Source organism: Etheostoma spectabile, chromosome 1 (genome assembly GCF_008692095.1).
Source record: "Etheostoma spectabile isolate EspeVRDwgs_2016 chromosome 1, UIUC_Espe_1.0, whole genome shotgun sequence".
Classification (NCBI taxonomy): Eukaryota; Metazoa; Chordata; class Actinopteri; order Perciformes; family Percidae; genus Etheostoma; species Etheostoma spectabile.
This window is the reverse complement of record NC_045733.1, coordinates 8,727,577-8,750,881: the sequence shown is the minus strand read 5'-3', so window position 1 is coordinate 8,750,881 and position 23,305 is coordinate 8,727,577. Positions and strand designations below refer to the sequence as shown.

Below are 23,305 nucleotides of genomic sequence, written 5' to 3'. Positions count from 1 at the left end.
CCTGACAGTCTTACCCTAACAATAACCAATCCCACTCCTCTTGCCTAAACCTAACCAACCCAACCAGAGCAAGTAACGAGTACTAGCCAATCAGAGGGAGCGTAAGGCGGGTCATGCCTTTCTTCCTTCCTAAAACAACTGTTTTGCTTCCCATAGCGCTATCGTTAGCTTGATGCTAGGTTAGTATTAACACTGTATTTACAAGTGCAGCCTGTTTTCTAAACGTTGCTATGAATTAACACCGAACCCTGTTCCGTTTAACGTCTCGGTATGTACAACTTAAACCTATAACATTTGAATTATCATTTTTTTTTCGATCGTTTTATAACATTTAATAACGTCAGCTGAAGTTGGTGAGCCGACTTACTATGAATGTTTACATAGCTGCTTTAGCTTGCTTGCTAGCTAACTACTACGTTTGCGGTGGTTTGTTTTACTAGGGTAACGTTGGAATGTACGTTAGCTACTTCAGCTGTCATTAATCTGAAGCCTGTCTTTACAGTGGCTGGTTGGAAAGAGGTGGCGGCCATGTATGCCTCTGGGAAATACAGTTCGCGCGGCCCTGCTCTCATCCCGCGGATGAAAACCAAGCACCGCATATACTACATAACCCTCTTTTCTGTGGTGCTCCTTGGACTCATCGCCACCGGGATGTTTCAGTTCTGGCCCCACTCCATTGAGTCCGCAGCTGACTGGACCCTTGATAAACGCAGTGTTCATGACGCACCTCTGGTCCGCCTGCCTGTCTCCAGTCCCATTCCTGAGAGGGGGGACCTCAGCTGTCGCATGCACACCTGTTTTGACGTGTACAGATGCGGCTACAATCCTAAAAACAGAATCAAGGTAACTTGCTCCCAAAACAACCCTCGCACCACAGAGTTTACACAAACTAAGTGTATCCTTTCCAAATTTTTGCTGTGTTCCTTGTTGAAACTATGACCAATTGTGGAAATGGTTGCGTTTGTAGGTGTACATCTACCCTCTGCAGAAGTTTGTGGATGAATTGGGGGTTCCTATCAGCAGCACTGGACTGTCCCGAGAATACAATGACCTGCTCAGTGCCATATCTGACAGTGACTTTTACACTGACGATGTCACCAGGGCTTGTCTTTTTATCCCATCTATCGATGTGCTGAACCAGAACTCCCTGCGGATCAGAGAGACTGCCCAGGCTCTGACAATGCTACCCAGGTATATGTTTACACTAGAGTAATGGAAACAAATAATTTTCCTAATTATTTCTAACCATGTATTAGAGTTTGTCACTTCCAGTTGCTTTTGCAATAATTCCTCCTTATGAACCCATTTCTCAAATTACTTTCATGTCATTGGTTATCATTGGTGTCAAAGCTCAAGTTTGACAAAAAGCCAAAAGAATGTCTCCAAATTTTGCTTTTCTGGCCAAAATAAAAGAGATGTTTTTTTTTAATAATCAACAAATGGTAGGAAATAGAGAAAACCAGTGTGAAAAAGGGGACTGGTATTTTTATTTAATAATCACTTACAATGTTAATTGGTGAGCTCAGAAAACTACCATTATTTGATTTTCTGTTTAAATAATCTGTATATTAATTGTATCATTCCAGCAATAATCTTGTTTATGTTTTTGTAGATGGGACAAAGGGATGAATCACCTACTTTTCAACATGTTACCTGGAGGTCCTCCAGACTACAATACTGCCTTGGATGTGCCCAGAGACAGGTAGATACCGTATATTTAAAAAAGCCATATTAATATTTAATAATGTGTTCATTATAATTTGAATGAAAATACTGTATGTAGAACAAATACACTGAAAAGGATAGGGTTGGTGCATGAATTTCATTAGCCAAAAATTTGCTGATTTATTAATACGTTAAATTCAGACATCTTAAGCTTAAAAATGATTTAAAACTACACATGTTAATCACAACGACAGACAGCAGGGAAACATTTTGAAAGATTCATGTTTTCAGAATTTCTGTCAGCTTCTCAGTATAGGTACAAATAAAAAGTATGTTACTCTGCTGTGCTGTGGAGTAATGTCTGGCTATGTGAGACAAGCGTCAAGCAACATTGTTGCGGATGCTACGGTCTCAGTCTGGCAACCTCCAGGAACTTTGAGTCCGGGGAGGAGGGGGCGGGTGAGACGACTCGCTCCAGTATTTTGAATTTGTATTGCAGTAACTATTTTAAACACTAGCTGTCAGTATTACATATTGCACCTTTTAAATCTGGTTGTGTTTACCAGCAAAGAGGCTTTTGTCTGAAGATGTCCTGTAGGCAGGGTAGAGTGAGGGTTGAGGATGAAAGAGGTTGGTTTTATGAACATGCAGCCTTGAGACAATGAACACTATCTTTAGCTGTAAGGAATTTCCTTGGCTCATCCAGCTGGAGTCTATTTGGCATGGTGCCTCATCAGAACCAGGTGTGTGTATGACTGATGGCGTGTTTCCACTTTATATTCACCTTGCCTGAGAATAGAACAGAATCCAAGTACGTTTCATCACCCAGTGGACTACATGGAATTTATTAACCAGGGCACTGAGCCTTGTTTGATGTCACTTCATGTCACACATCAGCATTGTTGGTAGCAAAAGTTCCTACACAGGAAATCCCACACAGCAAATTGATAAATTTGTGTTTTAAAGTATGTTCCTTTAGCTCATGTCTGTTGAAATTCCCAGTGTGCTTAAGCATTGTTACAATCCAGTTCCATTGTTTTAGAGCGCTGCTGGCTGGAGGTGGTTTCTCCACATGGACCTACAGACAAGGTTATGATGTCAGCATCCCAGTTTACAGCCCCCTCTCTGCAGATGTTGAGCTGCCTGAGAGACAGCCAGGGTAAGCACATCTTACAAATTAACTCTGATTATCTTGTTTGAGTAGCACGTCATGACCAAATTACAATCACTTTACTTAAACTATCCATGTTATCCAACATCTCTACACGGAGTTTCTCCATTTGGCCTTAAAAAGTCTTAAAATGAAGTATTGTGTTCTACATCTTAAATAATTTTAAACCAGTCTTAATTTTCTTACATCTATGTAACGCTATCTATAATTCTCATTAAACTGCTCCCACAGCGCTTTAGAATGTTTTTTTTATACTGTGCTGTTGTAGTTGTTTCTTTCGCTAGTCCAACTATAATTTGCTGACTACAAATGAGGCCAACAAGCAACTTATATTGCAGCCAATCAGTTTGAGTTATGGGTGTAAGTTTCTTTTGCATTGTACCATAGACATAAAACAGATTTTATTTATCAGCTATGGTGAAGTGCAAGATAACGCAATACTTGGCTTGAGTAAACTGAATTTAGGGCTTGGTTTAAGCCAGTTGCTAACAACATATTTGAAGCCTAGTGCTTCTTACGCAAAAAAGCAATTTAAGCTTTTGAACATTGGGTGTACGGGCGCTGGAGTATGCAAAAAGTGAGAAACATCTAACTGCTGTTAAGGGTGTCCAGCAGACAACAGCCATCAGCCAGTTCTGTTAAGTATCTGGTGGCAGCTCCAGCCCAGACTCCAACACTACCTTCACCCTGTCTAGGCCAGACCCACACAGCAGCTCTGCAACTTAATACTAAGTGCGATTGCTCTGGGTCCTCCACACAGTGACTAGACACAAGTTCTATAATGCAAATATTATTGTTGTGATATAGGTCTTAAATTTCATTTATAATAATAGTCTTAAAAAGTCTTAAATTTGACTTGGTAAAACCTGCAGAAACTCTGATACAGAAAGTGTTCCAAGGGAACGTAATGGTATGATAAAATTTACTTTTAGTCAAGTTATTTATAGTCAGCCCTGTAAAGTATGACTGGATAACCAGTTGCATATTGCCTGTCTCCATTCACTCAGGCCACGACGCTACTTTATTCTGTCCTCTCAAACTGCTATCCACCGGGAGTACCGTGCTGAACTGGAGCGCCTGAAGGAAGAAAATGGAGAAGCTCTGCTCCTCCTGGACAAGTGTAGCAACCTCTCTCAGGGTGTTGCCTCTGCACGTAAACGCTGCTACAAGGGGCAAGTGTATGATTACCCACAGATCCTGCAGGTAGGAACACAACTGCAAAAATCATTTATTTCAAAGATGAATTGTATCACATATAAAGATGCACTATTCTTTTTAAATGCACTACTTTACTGAATTTGGCAACAAAAATAACTGATTTGAAAAAAACTGGTTGTTGGTGCTTGTTAGAGGCAGAAGGCATGCTCGATATACAGTACATACGGAACGTATTCACAACAATCCACTTTTGTCACATTTGGTTATGTTTCAGCCTTATTCCAAAATGGATTCAATTCAATTTTTCCCCCTCAAACTTCTACACACAAAACCCTTTAAAGACATCATGGAAAGTTTTTTTAACATTAACAAATTAATTAGAAATAAAGAACAAAAATACAATATATACATAAGTATTCACAGCTTTTGCTCAATACTTTGTTGTGGCACCTTTGGCAGCAATAACAGCCTCAGGTCTTTTGGAATATGAAGTCACAAGCTTGCACAAGAGTTAATTTTGTTTCTCATGGTCTGAGAGTCTTTTAAGTACCTTCGGCAAACTCCAGGCGTGATGCCATGTGCGTTTTACTAAGGTGACCATTGGGTTATTGATCACCTTCCTAACCAAATCCCTTCTCTCCTGATCACCCAGTTTAGAGGGACGGCCAGCTCTAGCAAGAGTCCTGGTAGTTCCAAACTTCTTCCATTTACAGATGATGGAGGCCACTCATTGGGACCTTTTCAAAGCAGCAGATTTTTTTTCTCTTCCCTTCCCCAGATCTGTGATTTGAAGCACTTCTGTCTCAGAGGTCTACAGACAATTCCTTTGACCTTATGCTTGTTTTGTGGTCTGATATTGTACTGTGGGACCTTATATAGACAGGTGTGTGCCTTGCCAAATCATGACCAATCAACTGAATTTACCACAGGTGGACTCCAATTAAGATGTAAAAACATCTCAAGGATGATCAGTGGAAACAATGCACCAAGCTCAATTTTGAGCTTGATCGCAAAGGCTGTGAATACATATCTACAAGTGATTTATACATTTTTAAATTTTTTTTAAATAAATTTGCAAAAATCTCAAATCTTTTCAAAAGAAAAAAAGAAACTTCTAGTAGTAAAAATGGGTGTGGTTTTAGTTTGTTTGTATAATGCAAAATCCCATGTCACCTAACAGTTTGCTCTCACTGTGTCTCTATAGGAGTCTTCATTCTGTGTGGTTTTGCGAGGGGCCCGTTTGGGTCAGGCTGCCCTCAGTGATGTGCTGCAGGCTGGCTGTGTTCCCGTTATCCTCGCTGACTCCTACATACTGCCATTCTCTGAAGTACTTGATTGGAAAAGGTCAGCCTAAGTCACAGAAAAGTTGAAAAACAAGTTAATGTTTTGGTCATTTTCGGGTTCATAATTTAATGTTTCTGTTTCTGCACAGAGCATCAGTGGTTATTCCTGAGGAGAAGCTATCAGAGATGTATACCATCCTAAAGAGTATTCCTCACAGACAAGTTGAAGAGATGCAAAGACAGGTAACAGACACAATGTACTGAAGAGAAAACATCTCTCAGAAAAATGAAGTTTTTAAAAGTTACAGTTTGAGAACTTAGATTGACATGGTGGTCAGAGGTGCTGTCATGTGTGAGATGTGCCTGTACCTTTTCCAACCAACCCAATCTATGAAAGCCAAAACACATTTGATGTGATGTGCGAAAGACAGAAATTTGGATACTAGCCTTACTTTTTGTAAATTTGAATTTCCTCCTTTGCTAAGCCTAGATTTTTAAAAGGCTTTCAGCAGACTCAACTATGTTGATTTTAGCTTGAGTGAAGTGCACAGAAGACGGCTCTTCAAGAGAAGACTCTTGCTTTCCATTTGATATCTGCATTGAGCCACAATAAACAAAAGTGAAAGCAGCTTTTAGAGAAGTTCAGCTGCTCCTCATTCCCTTGTATCAACCATAGTCCATTTACTAATTATACTGGCCAAACAGACATTTTAGGCAGAGGGCTCAGAGATCGGCTTGGGGTTGGATTACACCAGACAAGCTCAAAAACATGACTTGCTCGTGAGATGGGGCGGTTGGGTGGGGATCTTCTGCTGTGTATAGCTCAAAGCTAACTTTGTAGCATAGATCTGATATTGTTATCCATTGGTCACAGTACTCCTCTGCCCGCTCTACAGATGGATTGAATTGGTTGCAAGTTGATTCTTTCCTGAGACATTTCTCTACAGAAGTGATTTACTATGAATTTAGTGAAACTAATTGTATACCACAATGTAGGATTTCTTTCTTGTTGGTCGCAGGTCATACTCTTAAACCTACACTAAAAGCATCAGTGGGTTGGTCACATCGATGAATTTTGAAAAAAATCATACAATTCTTTTGTTTTTCTTTTAACCTACAATAAACGATGGTTGAAGTTTGCACACTGCAATGACAGTCATGTAACACTCAATGGAAATGTAATCTAAATGGATTTGTCACATTTGTACAGTCCATTTCAACCAGAATATGTGGATTCTTGTAAAGGACCATTCAGTGTCTGTCGTATTCTTATCTGCAGATACTCTCAATCATCCCTGGTGTACAAGATTTGGTAATTTAAATTCTAGTCTTTAATTAAAGAAAAAATCTAGAGAGAAAGCATTTTTATGTGTGCCAAGACCCTGCTTTTTTTAATGCAGATATTCTAGAAAGATAAAACATTGATGTATTCTTTGACGTGGTTTCTACTGATGTATTTAATTAGTTTTGCCAGCAGAGGGCTCAGCAGTCCTTGCTTTCATAGTGTGTCTGTCTATGTTCCCATGTGGTCCGACTTTTGTGCTTAACAATGTAAAAACATATGGAATACACAGTGCATACTTACTTCAAATGAAATACCAAACAATGAACAACTTACATTTTACTTCTTTAGTATAGTCAACATAAATTATAGTTACCTTTTAAAAGGCTGAAGCCAAAGAACTACCTGTGATATCAACAACAACAAAATAACTGTTTCAAAGAAAATTAATTGGTAAAGATGAATTGCTTGGGTGATTTTTACATTGAGACTAAAAGGTTGATTATGCAAAGCTGACCGAACTAAAGCTTTGGGTTGAAAATTAAACTGCCCTCACATTAGTATTCATTGTTGTTCATCAATTGCCTTTCTGGCAGGTCTATTTCACATAAATATTTATAGTTATTTTTTTGACAATAGTAGGGTGACATCTAGCTAATACATGTAGTTTCAGTTCACCTTGCAGGGACAGAGCATTGGTTAACTTAAGGAGCATGTCTTATTAGAGACCAGGTCAAATTGTGATAGACTACTCCCATCAGTAGTCGGCTGAGCTCATTTTCAAATTTGAGATGATGTAATAGCATCCATTTAGGTCACATTTTAAAAGGCCACATACTAAACAGCTGTGAGATGTTAACATTGCTCAAGGGAGACTACTGAGCCTATGTTTGTGTACTAATACTTCCATGAGTATTGTTTGGGTCATACTTTCAAAATGGGACACCTACACTATAGACCTTTTTATTAGGTTAACACAGTCAAATCAGTGATTTTATAATAGGATGAATAAGATGGGAGAAGGGAGTTATTGCTCGAGATGGAGTTCAACTCACTACTTTATCTCTACTGCCTTGGTGTTGAGATTCAACCAGCTTTTTCTTTCAGTCTGTTGATCCTACCTGTCTTCCCAACATTTTTTGTAGCCTCCCAGCCCAGCACTCCACCAAGCACAGTACACTGGCTGCAGCTGATTTATAATATGTCAAGTCGGTCTACTCTCCTCTCCCTTATATGCCATCTGCTTTTCTTCAGTTCAGTCTTTTTACTTTTTACATGCATCCCCTCAGACAGAACTGAACAGGCAGCCAGGATGATGACAAGTGTCTGTGACTTTTTTGTCAGTCAAAAATGTAAAAACAGCCCCTTAATCTTTTTAATCAAGAGTTGCAGAATTGATATCCTTGAGCTATTAACCAAAGTCCTCCACCAGATTCCTATTCTCTTTTCTTACCCTCACAAATGCAGGAATTATCAGAATCGCCACTGCTTGAAGTTGAACATGAAAACAGTCTAATAGTGTGCCTCTGTGTTGCACTACAGAATATTTACGGCCACACAAACTATTGTCAGTGGGGTAGTCTGTAATACAGGAAAACCATGGGGCTAACTAGCCCCAAGATTGTGTAATTCCACAATAAAACCTGCTGCTAAAGCAGTGTTCAGTCTTAGTCCTCTTATCCCAAAGTCCTGCTAGTTCATTTTTTAGCCCTTCCAATAAGGACTGATTTACCCCTGGGAGAGACCAGGTTATTATTATTAACAAGTGGTGTGTAGAAATGTTTTGATCACAGTTAAAAGTAAAACACTAATAAATCTTCAGCAAAACAGTATTCCTACTGAGCAGTTCACATGATTGAGACTCTGTTTCACTGCTGTTTTTGATTATGTCAATAACACTAATGATTGCCTGGTTCTGTCCATAACTCACTGGCTGCCAATTCTGGGCTATAAGTTGACTCATCTGTCAGGCACTTGACAACTTCCTCTGAGTTAAACAAAGTGATGCAGAGTACTGTAATATAAACGGTTTTTGGTCATTTCTTTGACCTTATATTTGGAATTATTTTAAACAAGAAAGGAGTGGTAATGGCTAGGGAACTCTCTAAACTAGAAGGAAATGAGATGCCAAAATATCTATCGCCCACTGGTGGCTGGCTCCATTTTAGCGGATGGAACATAGATCAAACAGAAAAAATGAAAATACATGTCAAATATTTTTTTCCGAAAGATGGTTAGTCTCATTTTCGGTTGTTCTGATGACACCAATGTTTGGTCAAGTCTTAATGTTTCGGATAAGTTTGGTTTTTATTAGATATTTGACGCTATAAAAACGGGGTAAAACGTCATGATTGACAGCTGTGATTGACTCTCACTTCTGCGCAGACTGGCTGGCTCCTAAATTATAAGATGGTGGCACCCGTATTCGGGATATTTTGGCTTCACATTTGTACAGTGGGAGGAAGTGGAGATTGCCCGTCTCTTTTTATGGTTGCCATATTCGTTGCTACACATCTTTTATTCCTCAGTCGAACAAACCGTAACTAAGTGTGGACTTTAGGCTAGATGCTGCAAATGGAAGATGGAGTAAAGGGTCTCTTCTTCCATTCTCATAAAAATTCCTGCAGGGAGAGAGGGAGAGGGTGGAGTTATGGGCCCTTGAGCCAGCGCAGTTTGCTTTCTGCCTCCCTCTGGTCCGTAAAGAAACTTTCATCACTGGTTGATTTATGGGCTGTTGGGATTCCCCCCTGAGATTAGAAAGTTTTTGGATTCTCCTCACCCCCACTATAAAAATAAATGCTGTGTTTGTGTTGTTGTACATCTCTAGTCTGCTTTTACTCAGACGTGGGTAATTTAGGCAATGGCCACATGTTAACGTGGCACTAAGGATTGTCTTTGTTTGGGGCACACATTAGCCAATAATATACACTGGAGGAGAAAGAAATACAGCCCAGTTCTTTGCACACAAATACTTACATTTCACATCCTACTCCAGAACTGTGGGTCATTGAGGTTGAGTCAATGCAACATGTAGGCTCAGGAGACAGTGTTGTTTGAAGCTTTATTAACTCCTATAGGGTCTTCTTGCTTCTTAACTGTCCCTTGAAGTTTCTAACTAGAATAGGAGTCTGCAAGAGGCTAGACACATACATGTCATGGTCAGTAGCACTACTATAGATTGATCAATTCACTTTAAATGTAACGTTTCATGGTGAACAAAGTGAACAGGAGTTAATGAACATTAAACAATTTTAATTGATGTCTTTTTAAAGCAACACTTTTGTTCCTTAAAATGTTTCCAAAATCGGTTCAGGAGTTCATCAACTCGTAACAGGGTGAACTTCTGCATTCGCTTTGCGGCTCCCTACCGGCTATGCAAGTTTGCCAGATCGGGTAGCGGATCTGTAGTTCTAATGCAGAAGACATAATGGGACAATTCCAGTTCCAACCTGAAGGAGGACCTCTGCAGAAAAGTTCCCTAGTGTTGCTTTAAAAACAAGATGTCCAAATAAACAAATTCAATTTACATGTATTAATTCTCATCTTTGCAGTCTTGGCTGGAAAAAAACATTTGAAGTGAACCATGAATGAGGGCGGTTGGAGTTTGGTATTCCTACAGCCAATGTGATAACATTAAGATATGGGTTAAAAGTTTAGTTATGAGTCTGCTTTTCACGTCAGAGATCTGTTGAAGCAAAACAGGCACAGTCAAGAGTTTTTAAAGATCTTGAGAAGAAGAGTTTCAGAAGGTCAAGAGGCTGGAGACGGCTACAAGATTGTCTTTAAAGACTTAGACTGGGCTGGTGGGGGGGATGATCTGGATTTTACAGCTATGACTTCACATTGGTGTTATCTTTTGTCATGTAGTGGCTGTACTCCACAGCATAACATGAGAATAAAAATACTAAAACTGTTTTAAAAGTCATAACAACAAGCCAACAGCTTTCTGAAATACTGCCTTATTCAAGTTAAGTCAAATATTGTTCACATACAGTACATTCTTCTGTTACTTTTGATTGACATTTCCATTATTGGTTACTAATTCTAGAAACAAAAACAGGAATTTCTTACACCTATATGCAGCATGATCTGATAGTGACCGAAGTGTAATGTTTTTTCTTCTTCCATCAATCAATGCAAATATTCATTCTGTATTGTCTACATCTGTAACGTAAATATATAGGAAAGTTGAATAGAAGTTCATATGGAGTTTGTTAATGAGTGGTGCAATATTGATCCTCAAAGCTTGTTTTGTGATTGCTATTTTTTTTCTTCCATTTTTGTTTTCATGGGTACATTTTAACAAGTCTCTTACATTTGTCCATAGGCACGCTGGTTCTGGGAGGCCTACTTCAGCTCCATGAAGGCTATTGGCTTGACAACGCTCCAGATCATCAATGACCGCATCTACCCATATGCTGCACGAACTTACGAGCAGTGGAACAATCCACCTGTGGTGGTATGTAACTGTGTGGATGTTGATATGTATTTTGCAAGCATTTGTTACTTTTAGTTATCTGCCTCTACATGACTTTGACACTGGCATACACCTCTCTCTGGTCTGGTAGTGTTAATTTAAACTAAAAGTCTTTTGTGTTTAATCAGGATTTCAATCAGTTCTGTCACTTTAGTGATTGATTGGGCCTTTTAGAAGTATCTGATGTTTAGCTATATTTCTTCCAACATACAACTATATAATCTGTACAGTCTGTGTGCTGAGGCAATCCGTTGTATTCCTCGAAATCTTTCTATTAGAGACATCTGAATGATACCCATCCAGAATGGAGCTTTGGCCATACAGTTGCTCATAGTGCCTCACAAGCTTCCCCCTCTCCTGTGCCTTATAAATCGAAGCCGCTGTGGCAGAGTGACAGTAGATGCCTTAGTCTTTGTGAAGCGCCACACATGCTGCGCTTCACAGTTTGGTATACACCCAGCTAGTCCTGAGGCAGCCAGTTTCTGTCAGCACTACTGCTCTAGGAGGATGCCTCCGTTGTGGTGAAAAATAAGTTCCATCATGTCTGAGTCAGTGTGTTTTGTAGAGAGCATGCTGGATGTGAAGAAGTGTGTGTTGTGTGTGTGTGTGTGTGTGTGTTGTGTGTGTGTGTGTGTGTGTGTGTGTGTGTGTGTGTGTGTGTGTGTGTGTGTGTGTGTGGTGGTGTGTGTGTGTGTGTGTGTGGTGTGTGTGTGTGTGTGTGTGTGTGTGTGTGTGGTGTGTGTGTGTGTGTGTGTGTGTTTGTGTGTGTGTTGGTTTTAGCATCCCTGTGGTTGTGGGAGGTTGTGGCTGCAGACAGCTTGGCTGGGCGACCATCTCTCAGGAGTTGTTAATCAGCCCAGTCTGATCTCCTCCATCCTCAGCCTGTGGGGTAGAGGCATGTGCATGTGAGCATGCGTGTGGATGCATAATAGTGTCTTTGCATCTGTTGAATATCTACATCCAAGTAAGTAGATTCACTGAAATGCTAAGATTATGGAGGTGGCGGTCACAATCAGGATGCGTTGGTGTCAACAAGCAGCTCAAGAGAGGGCTGTTTTGGGTTTTTTGTTGTTTCAGTGTTGTTTAAATCTGTACAGTCATTCAGGACTAATAGGCTTCCGGTCACGCTGACCATGGTTGCCTGTTTTCCTCTGAGCAGGTTTGTTCAGACCGAGAGGAGGTTAATTGTGTCAGGGTGCAGACCATTGGCCATTCCTGCCTGAGATGGGAGATTAAGTGTTTTCTTGATAGATTCAGTGAATGGATGATGAGAAGAACTACTACAGAGCACTAAATAAATCAGGCAGACATCCCCCCAACCCGCCTCTCCTCCTGTAGTCTTTAGGCTGGTAATTGAAAGCACATTTCCCTGGATTGCTGGTGGCTTTGGAGGGGGGTTATGAATAAGGGACAAGCTGCTTTTTGTTTTGGTGTAGGTAGTAGGCAAACTTGTAAGGTTTCTACATTACAAAAATTTAGCATCTCAGAGTTTGCGTTTAAAATATTGAATGGAGATTGGCACCTGGGCATATGAAAGTCTTATTTGATCTTGTTTAGAAGTTACTGGACAGTCTGTAAGTGTTTGGGCATTTTGGTTTTGACTTCGTTCTGCTGCACATTGGATTTCGAAAGAACTGCTACAAGATTGAAGTGTTGACTTTCAACTTTATTTTGACGTTTCAGTTCACATCTGATTAACCATGTACTATAAAAAATATTAGACACAATCCGCCAAAGGTAAAAAAAGGCACATGATTCCAAATTATGGTGGTGAATACTTGTAAATATGTAAATACCTTTTTAAAACTGAATGTCAGCTCGTAAACTTCAGTCATTCTCTTTTGAAATCCAGTTGGCTGAAGTAGAGCAAAAATGGTGATTAAAAAATGCATTATCACTGTCCTTATATTAATGAATTCTTGCTGTATCTTGTGTTGCAACGTTTGCCTCGTTATTCAATTTAAAAATGTAATTTAATCCACCACTACTGTGCCTGTGTATCTGTTTACATAAGGAATGCATGTGCTGTTTAAAGGGGCGCTATGCAGTTTTGGCCATTTCTTTGCTGTTTTCTTGCTTTTTGCTTGCAGGTTTCTCTGTTGAGCTTTCCCTACAGCTTCAAAATAGATATTTGGCAGCTCGTATGTTTACTTGTGTCTGACTCCTCACTCAGTCAGTCTGCGATTTCTTTTTTCTCTGTTCCTCCAACAGTACTTTCCTTACTTTCTGTTTCTTTTTTGCTGACTCACCCATGACGATAGTGCGGAAAAAAACTTGGAAAACCTCTATCGCACTATGTGTGCAGTGCTGTGAAGCAATTCGTTACATCGCAAGACCTGACATCACGCAATATTTTCTCACGTTGAGTCCGGCGACTCACCGGCCGAAAGTTGCAAGGGTGGTTTTTCCCATAGACAGTTAAAGAAGTTTTTCCGCTCACAGGCGCTTGGGGTTGCGAGACAATCACCATTCAACTAAAAAAGAAAATGTAAAAATGTGTAATATGTATTTCAGTGGGAGTGTTACAGCCAAAGATAAACAAATAGGACTGACAGATGAAGACATTTTGAATTCTTGGTAAATCTTCATTTTATGGTGCTCTTAATCTACATACCCCAAGATTAATGAAGAACCTCTGGAGTAGTTCAAATAGCCAAATAAAATTCTTATTTTTTTAGTGTGTGTATAAAAAAAACTATTGGTGACATAATGAGCGGCGGCTTTCTTTTCATCTAATTTATTCTGTTTGACAAATGACTCAAGTAAGTGGTCTCTTAACTCTTTTATTCTGTTAAATGCATCTGTGCTGCATATATGTGTTAGTTTCATTATTTCCCCCTCTGCTTGTTTGACAATGTGAGAATGACCACAAGGAAGTTTCCACTTGCCAGTAAAGTTTTTTTTTATTAGTGGAGGAGTGACTGTTGTGTAAAATGCAGTGGCTGTATCTCCGCTGACAGAATTGTGTTGATGCTGTTGAAGGAGCCACATAATCACTGTGTAGCCTCCGTGGCCCTGAAGAGAAACCGGGTTTATATGTACTTCAAGAAGCCCACAGATTTACTATGTTAGATATGGTCTCTTTGCCCTTCTCCCTGATGTAACCAGTGGAATATCTTTGGAGCCTTTGATGAAGTTTATCAAGAGACCTATATTTGCTCCTATATTTGCTAGTGTTGGAGTAGCACATGCTTGTCAAAAAATGATTTGCCTTTTTATGTCATTTGAGAAAACAACCTTTTGTAAACAAAAAAGTTATGACAGACTAACAATCTGTCATCTCATCATTTTTGTTTGTTTTTTAAAGATGATTTTGTGGCTTTTATGGCCTTTTTAAATGATAGGATAGCTTGAAGAGAGGAAAGGGGAGAGAGAGGGGGGAAGACATGCAGCAAATTGCCGGGGGTCGGATTCAAACCCGGGCCACTGCCTAGGTCTAAGCCTACATGGGGCGCACACTGCTAGGTGAGCTAGAGGTCGCCCCATGACTTACTTTTAAAGTTTTGTATTTAGTACACTTAGTAGACACATACCATCAGGAAACTCTCCTGTGGCTTACTTCATTTAACAGTGTCACTTGATCTGAGCTTGAGTCAATGTGACTCCCTGGGTTTACAAGCTGATTTAAAGGGGAACAATGAAAGAAAAGCCAAGTTCCACATTGACAATAGACGGCCGCTACTTGCTGTTGCCCATTTTCCCTTTGCTCCTCACTGTTCCACCCTATTTCTCCTACATCCCTGAAGAGACTCACTTGTCTTGTTTGCAAACTCCTTCCTAGTCTTTCTTGTCATTCTGTACTGTAGAGTTCCCTTAGCACTTTGACTGGAAGCTTTTGGCCTGTACTTTGCCTATGTTACCCCCTGAGACACATTATTGGATGATGATTGATGATGCCCCATAATAAAACCACAATCTGGAAATTACTGCAGGTAACCTCACTGTCCAGTGAAGCACTATTACAGTGTATTAAATCATGAAAAACATGGCAGACATGAAAACGCAGAAGACATGAGTCTTGCTCTACAGTAGCTTTGGGAGGATGAAAAAAGATGCGGTCTAAACAGCCTGTATTTTTCTTTGTTTCCTATCATGTGTAGAAGTGGTCCAGTGTGAACAGCCCTCTGTTCTTGCCACTAATCCCGCCAAGGGCACCTGGTTTCACAGCAGTGGTACTGACCTACGATCGTGTTGAGAGTCTTTTCCGCGTCATCACAGAAATCTCCAAGGTGCCTAGCTTGGCTAAGCTGCTGGTTGTGTGGAATAACCAGAACAAGAGTCCTCCTGAGGGTGAGTGTAACTGATTCTCAAAATTTAAAAAAGTTCTTGAAGCTTTCCAAAAGGTGTGTGTGTGTGTGTGTGTGTGTGTGTGTGTGTGTGTGTGTGTGTGTGTGTGTGTGTGTGTGTGTGTGTGTGTGTGTGTGTGTGTGTGGTGTGTGTGTGTGTGTGTGTGTGTGTGTGTGTGTGTGTGTGTGTGTGTGTGTGTGTGTGTGTGTGTGTGTGTGTGTGTGTGTGTGTGTGTGTGTGTGTGTTGTGTGTGTGTGTGTGTGTGTGTGATATATATAGTTGTATATACACTCAGTTTAGGTTTCTGTCTTTCACCGCTAGTCATCATCAGTTGTAGTCCATCATAGATGTGTCATAGTAAACTTGTATAGTTATTTATTGCAACTTGTGCTCTAATTATTTGCCTTAATATGGCAATTAAGTAAACCTCAGTTAATCGCGCCTTACCCTACTTACTGTTTAACTCAGATCAAGGCTGTTCTGGACCAGGAATTAAATCTGTCCTGCTGCTGGAAGAGTTGGCTAATGTAATGAAGTAATGAGACAACTTTGAAGTGCTCCCTTGTGGCTGTGAGTTGCTTTTTCATTAGAGGCATCAGCGGCGCCTGGCTGGAGCTTTGTGACCCATTAGAATTAACAAGGGGCCATTGACGGGTCAGACTTATGGGGCTCAGTCTAATATGAAGGCAGATTTGATTGGATTTTAATCTGATCCGTTTACAGATGCATGTTTTTGCTTCCTTCTGTGCTTTTTTAAAGAAGATGCTGATAAAGTAAATGTTTGTTTTGCAGAATCTAGCATTATTATTTTTCTGTTTAAGTCATGTTTTATAACAGACTTAAATTACATTTTTTATTAAATAGTCTTGACCTGCTTGCAGTATTTAATAATTTCCTCACTCCTACTGTCACTTTCCAACTTAAGAAATAAAAGGATGACAGCAACATGGCCAGAGTGAAAAATGAAACTCTGGGCCTTTAACATAGCAGTTTTCCTGACAATAGCTTTTGACAGGAGACCTCAGACGTGGTTAGGAGGACCTGGAGATCTTCTTATAGGCTGCCAGGCCCATTAATGAGGGGACACATTCTGTGTGATCTGTCTGTGCCATAGTCCGTGCCATGGATACTGCCCAAGATCTTTGAATTGCTTCCCTGAAAAAAACTTGATCTGTCTCGTGAAGAATTGTACTGTGGTCAGATTTGCACGTGCTTGAGATTATAGTAGAGATATGAGTCAGTGAGTGAAGTTAAACTCCCAGAGCACCAATTTCCACCGGCAGCACAGACTTCAAATATCTCTGTCAGTGGTAAATGACATCATAATTACACACCCATCTTCAAACCCTGTCACTGGCCATATTAATAACTTTGTTCAACCTTTAAATATGTATTATAGAGTCACATACTGTATATATGTACAATATAAAATAATAAGTCTTAGGCAGGTGTGAAAAAATGCAGTAAGCTAAGAATGTTTTCAAAAATTTAAATAATGATTGTTTATTTTTCATCAATTTACTTAGTGCAGCAGATGAAAAACACATCAAGCTTATTTCCCTTTGAAATTGGAACACGTCTACTGTCTGGAGAAGGCTTGCCAGAAGTGGTCTTCATGGAAGAGTTGCAGCCAAAAAGCCATACCCAGACTATGTTTTTGTGCATAGTTGTCGCTTGGCCTTGTTTCCATGTCGGAGGTATGGCTTTTTGGTTGCAACTCTTCCATGAAGAACAATTCTGGCCAGACTTCTCCCGACAGTAGAAGGGTGTACCTGGGTCCCACTGGTTTCTGCCAGTGTAAGTGTACCTATAAGAATTGATGCTGGTTTGAAGGAAAAGGGTAGTAACACCAAATATTGATGTGATATAGATTTTTCTTTTGTTCCCTCACTTTGCATTTTGTAAATTGATAAAAAATGAACAATTATTTATATTTTTGAAAGTATTCTTAGTTTACAGCATTTTTTCCCACCTGCCTAAGACTTTTGCACACTACTGTATGTCTGTAGGGCTGCAGGGAAAAATGGCCATCACAGTTGCCCAGAAGTGGCGTCTTCAAATAACCCTATTTTATCCAACCAACAGTCCAAAATCCATATACAGTCAATATACTGTCATATAAGACAAATATAACCAGTAGGGATGCTGCTTAGAATTTTAGAAATTGCTTGTGTAGCCTATTGTTCTTATTTTTTACAATGCAGAAAACATGTTTTAATAACTTGGAATATTTAACTGATATTATTGGTCAAATTTGTTATTGTCAGTTAACGGTTAAACAGTTTAATCATTAACATCCCTAAAAACGGGCAAATCTTGGCATTCAAGAAACTTGAACCAGCAAAGTTTGGCCAATTCATTTTCTATCAACCAATTATTCAACTAAATAGTTTCAGCTCTGTACCTTTGTGTATAAAAGTAGAAATGTGGTTACTATTATTATATTGTTTTCCTCCGGGCAGAGTCTCTATGGCCCAAGATCGGTGTTCCTCTCAAAGTCGTGCGAACCAAAGAGAACAAGCTGAGTAACCGCTTCTTCCCCTACGACGAGATTGAGACTGAAGCTGTGCTAGCAATCGATGATGACATCATCATGCTGACATCTGATGAACTGCAGTTTGGTTACGAGGTGAGAAAAGATCCCTGTGAAAAAAAAATATATATATATATATATATATATATATATATATATTTTTCTTTACACACACACACACACACACACACACACACACACACACACACACACACACACACACACACACACACACACACACACACACAGTATAAACCATTTCAAGTTGATCCCAGAGTTTAAAGTCATTCAGGAGATTACTGTCTCATTCTTAGCTACCTTGGGATTTGACTGCCTGCTGAATGTGTTTGATGTGTGAAGAATGATGACAGGTCTTGCGCTGATGCTTTCCATGCCCACATACCTGCTGGGCCCCACTCATCCCAGCAGACTCACCTGAATCCATTTAGAAACCATTTAATAAAATTGTGCTCAATTTAAGGATAATTACATGGAATTGTAGGCAGGATAGAGGAGCTGTCTGTCTGAGCAGATGATCAGACTGGCTGCTGGTGTCAACCCTGAGATATTCAGCCAATCATAAAGCTACTTCTGAAAATATTTCAATTTTTGGCTTAGGCAAAAATGTTCAGAGATATTTTGAAACGAGACTACATTTTTTAATTCTTAAACACTCTTTAGAACACCCCTAATCATTTATGTTTAAGTGTAAGCCATCAGTTCTCCCCTTAGTTTAATTCACTTGAAAACGTTTGACAATCTGTTTCCTGTCCTGCTGCAGGTATGGAGGGAGTTCCCAGACAGGCTGGTGGGCTACCCAGGCCGGCTGCACCTCTGGGACCATGAAATGGGGAAGTGGAAGTATGAGTCGGAGTGGACCAACGAGGTCTCCATGGTCCTAACTGGAGCCGCCTTCTACCACAAGGTGACCTGGGAAAAGCCTGAAATTAAATAGTTTTGGTTGCTTGAGTTCTACCTCTGTCTCTTTCACACACATTTCCATTTGAGCTACTCATGGATGTTAGGACTTTTGCTTAGTAATAATGCACAGTGAACCAATTTTAAAAAGGAAATTGTAATAATTTTATGTAGAAATCAAATAAAGAATGAAGTTTGTAGAAAGGATTTTAAAATGTCCCGTAGACCTCTATATTGTGTAAGGATAGGATTTCAGGCAAGAAGATGACAGTGATAGATGAGCAGTGTCATAGGCAGAGCGAGGTTATCTCACTTCTACTTAAAAGCTCACACACTCACAGAAGTTCAAAGCAAATTCTGGTGCAGTGGTTCCTCCTACACTATGGTCACTATGTCAAACAGTGTCTGCATTGTACATAATGAGTCTGCAATATATCTATATGACACCTAGTAATCATTTGTTTGTTGTCAATCCGTTTACAGTACTTCAACTATTTGTACACATACAAGATGCCAGGAGATATCAAGAACTGGGTGGATGCTCACATGAACTGTGAAGATATTGCCATGAACTTCCTGGTGGCTAACATCACGGGCAAAGCCCCCATAAAGGTATGTTCATAGCTCTCAGTGGTCTGGCTGCTTTAAGCTGGCAGGGGGAAGCTAAAGCCTGACCGGCGGACCAGCATCTCTGGGTTTGATCAGCTCTCACCTTTCGCCTCTCCCCCTACCCCCCTCCCCAACACACTCACTGTGCCCAGGTGCAGGGGCCCGAGCTAAAGCCCAGCGTTAACCTCCCTTATCTTGGTGTCACTCACTGGCACTCCCCCGCTGAGTATGTTTTTTTAAGCTAACCAGGGCTCACGCACACCCTGCCATCAAATCACAAGCGGCACACTTCCCTACTCCCTACCCGCGCTCCCACCTCCCACCGTATCTCCATCAGATTCCTTCAGAAAACACCCACCCTCTTTAACCAACCCATTCTGTCTCCCTCTTTCTATGTCCCACTTTCTTCTACACACATACATTCACCAGTTTAAAGCGTGGGGTGCAGGCATGTGTCAGGGGTGTAGATGGAGGTTACACAGAGGAAAAGCCATACATCATAGATCTTTTCAACTCCAACGATGAAAAAAATAAATAGAAAAGTCACAGACTTATTAAACAGATTGGAAAGTTTATTAGCATCGGTCTGGGCTGTGCAGGTTTAACAAACAGTTGAGTTGAGTTGACATTGTTGGCGTGACTTTGTTTTGCTTCTGTTTAGGTGACCCCTAGGAAGAAGTTCAAGTGCCCTGAGTGTACTGCCATTGATGGACTTTCCCTGGATCAGACACACATGGTGGAAAGGTACGGCACTTTGTTTTAGAAATCTTAGATTAAATGAGCACAATAGAATCATGTTAATTCATTTTATTTTTTACTATTTTGTGTGCACACACTTCAACTGAAAATCTCGTTTCTCTGTTTTTGTCTGTTGCTAAAGCATTTTTACGTGCATGCGTGGCACCTACCACATTACACATACAGTACTGTGATATAAACGTTTGTTGTTGGACTCCGGTGCACAATCATCAGCAGCGTATCTACAGTTTCTCCTCTTTATCCGTAAAATACAGTTAAAGTTCCTTAAAGTCTTAATATTAGATGTAATCATTTATTTAAAGTCAGATATATTTTGTACACTGTCAAGTTCTGTGAGCTGTGCCAAAATAAACAAACCGGATCAATGACTGGATAAATCTTCTACATGCCAGTAAACAGAGATACTAAAAAGATATTGTTATAAATATATTATTTGAGGAAGATGGGCACCACCTACAGTAATTAAAAGGAAAGAAAAAGGTATTAAAGGCTCAAACATTACTAATCAAAAGCTGCTAAATAAATACCTGATTTTAGCAAAGTAAATAAGTTGTGTTTTTGTCCCTAGATCTGAGTGCATCAACAAGTTTGCATCGGTTTTTGGTACCATGCCTCTGAAGGTGGTGGAACACCGTGCAGACCCGGTGCTTTATAAAGACGACTTTCCAGAGAAGCTCAAGAGCTTCCCCAACATCGGCAGCCTCTGACCAGCCTGTAACAGATGTTTGGATCCCGGTACAGCCTCAACACTTTAAACATAAAAAAAGACATCAATATTCAGACTAAATTAGCACATTCTTCTGTCACGGCTCAGTTCAAGTGACTTTTGCTTTGATTTTTAGATGAAATTTAAAAGGCAGAATTGTACAAGACATTCTGTTAATATCTTGAGGATCCTGGAATGTGGGGATGGTGATGAGTCTGTTTTAGAATGATATGTTTATTTGGCTTAAAGTGAAATACATTGTCAAACATTTACCAATATGACCGATAACACTAATGTTACATTAACTGCTTTTGGAGGGTCACGCTGAGTCTCTTGTGTTTGATGGACTGATTGGAGGCTTGTGGTACCTCACTTTTACTGTTTTGGAGCTGGAAAGTTTGAGCTCCAGCTGCTCTGGAATCAGCGTATACAGTGTACATATTTGTATTTTGCAGCAGTGCTGTATAATAGTCATAATTTATGCTGTTCCAACTAGGATTTTTTTTTTCTTTATCTCAAATAACGACATTGACCTGATTCTTTTAGCTATACTGTATTAAAGTAATGTTTAATTTACATTATATTACTGTATTAAACAATTCAATGACATATTTTTGTAGGCTTTATCTAATGGTAAATGGTATGAATGGTAAACATACAGCAGCAGATGATGTACAGTAGAGGTTTTACATCTGTTCTGTTTTTAATCAGATTAGACAAAACTGGTACCATGAATATAATATTTAGAGCGAGTAACTGCTGATTTTCAAAAAGATTGATACTCAGTCGGCTTGCACGATTAATCGTTATAAAATCGGGATCTCGATTCACTCTGTTCACAAATTAATTTTGAAATAACCACAATTTAATAAAAGAAAAAAAGTTCTCATTTAATTTTACGAGCCAACGGCATCACAAACGCTACTACTTTCTTCTGTGAGTTTTAAACATAGACTGTATAAAATAGGTTGTAAAGCGCTGCGATGCTCTCCCTTCTCTGCAATGAAGCCTCTATGTTTACAGGCTTGTGGTGACGCGCAATGTGCTATAGGTGCCAAAAAAAATATTTGTTTGGTACTGCCAATTTGTTTTTTCATTGTCAAAAAAATCGTAGCAGAGAATCGTGATATCAACTCTGAGGAAAGTTGTGGTTCAAATTTGTCCCAGAATTGTGCAGGCCTAAGACTGAGTTGATTTTTTTTACTGCTTGTGCAAGCCTTTCATGACACTATTGCCTGAGCTGAGTTATGTGTATGAGCACTGCATATGCATAGGAGTAATTTTAGTTGGTCATGGATTTGGGTAGTGAATCTCCAAATCCACACTTTTCAAAACCAAATGTATAAACTGTTAATGCAATGCTTTGTTTTTTATTTTTCCGAATACCTGTTGCGTGTGTGTTTACTTTTTAGTCCTTTTCATCACTCGTTGTCCCAGCTCCAGTATTTAGGCTGTTACATTGGAGCAGTGAAGTATTTAACGTTAATATTGCCTTGTGGTGGTTTTATTTGCCTTTTTTTTATTATCATAAGGTCAATGAAATTGTTTTAATTTTTTTGACTGAGATTATGTGGCATATATATGAGTTTGTAATACATGATAAGTAAAGACCACATTGTATGTGTGTGCGTGTGTGCGCACGCATGCACGCATGCACGCATGCATTTTCCTTCCTTTTCATATGTCTTTACTCAAATCTGTGACCGTCCAGCGCAGACACTGCGTGTCACGGACGATCCACTGTTCTCTGCAGCCTGTCACCTGTTGTTAATATACGCTGCCTAATCCACACTGTTCAATGTCAGCAGTTCAAAAGGGCGCAGTTCATATTTTTGTCAACTTCAATTACTGTGATACTCTTGTGGGTTGTGCGATCTCATTTCAGCACTCGTGTCCCTTCAAAGAGACTGAAATGCGTGGGGATTTTAGTATGTGACTAAATGATGACACAATATTTTGCAATAACACACTGCAAACTATTGTTTTTTTTTGTATTTTTTAACCAACAGCAGGCAACGTATTCACAAGTTGTGGCCGACCAGTATCTTTAGCTGATGACTTGGAAGCCTTTTCTGTAAACTCAGTGACCTCAGTGATTTTTATAACTAAGAAGAAAATAGTTATCTTGATTTTCTTTTCTTTTTTCTCTGTACTGTGAGGGTAACAGCTTGATTGAAACAGCATTACCTTCTACCCTGTATATACTGTCTTTTTTTTTTCTTTTTTACCTTGTCAAGCATGCAGTACTATTTATAAGAAATGGAATGGCATATACTTATTCTGAATAGATGTGCAATAACTTATGTACTTTAATCACACACAAAAATGAACACAAGCATGAGTAAATTCATACACTCATTTCAATAGACAGCTTAAAGCCACAAAAACTGAGACAAAAAAAAGTTGAAACTCAAATCGCAAGAATTACATATCAAGAGGAAAGTAATGTTCAAACAA

At 39.6% G+C, this 23,305-nt stretch overlaps 1 protein-coding gene across 1 annotated transcript; it reads left to right on the top strand.

Annotated features, from left to right (window-relative positions):
• Positions 1–22,301, top strand: ext2 (exostosin glycosyltransferase 2). The gene is made up of 16 exons (XM_032514822.1): positions 1–268; positions 503–843; positions 968–1,191; positions 1,613–1,702; positions 2,708–2,824; positions 3,844–4,039; positions 5,199–5,338; positions 5,427–5,520; positions 10,887–11,018; positions 15,137–15,326; positions 17,786–17,952; positions 18,638–18,781; positions 19,258–19,386; positions 20,045–20,127; positions 20,711–21,633; positions 22,033–22,301. Exons 2-15 carry the CDS (start codon positions 529–531, stop codon positions 20,847–20,849), a joined length of 2,160 nt encoding a protein of 719 aa, XP_032370713.1. The 5' UTR covers positions 1–268; positions 503–528; the 3' UTR covers positions 20,850–21,633; positions 22,033–22,301.
• The last annotated feature ends 1,004 nt before the right edge of the window (positions 22,302–23,305 follow it).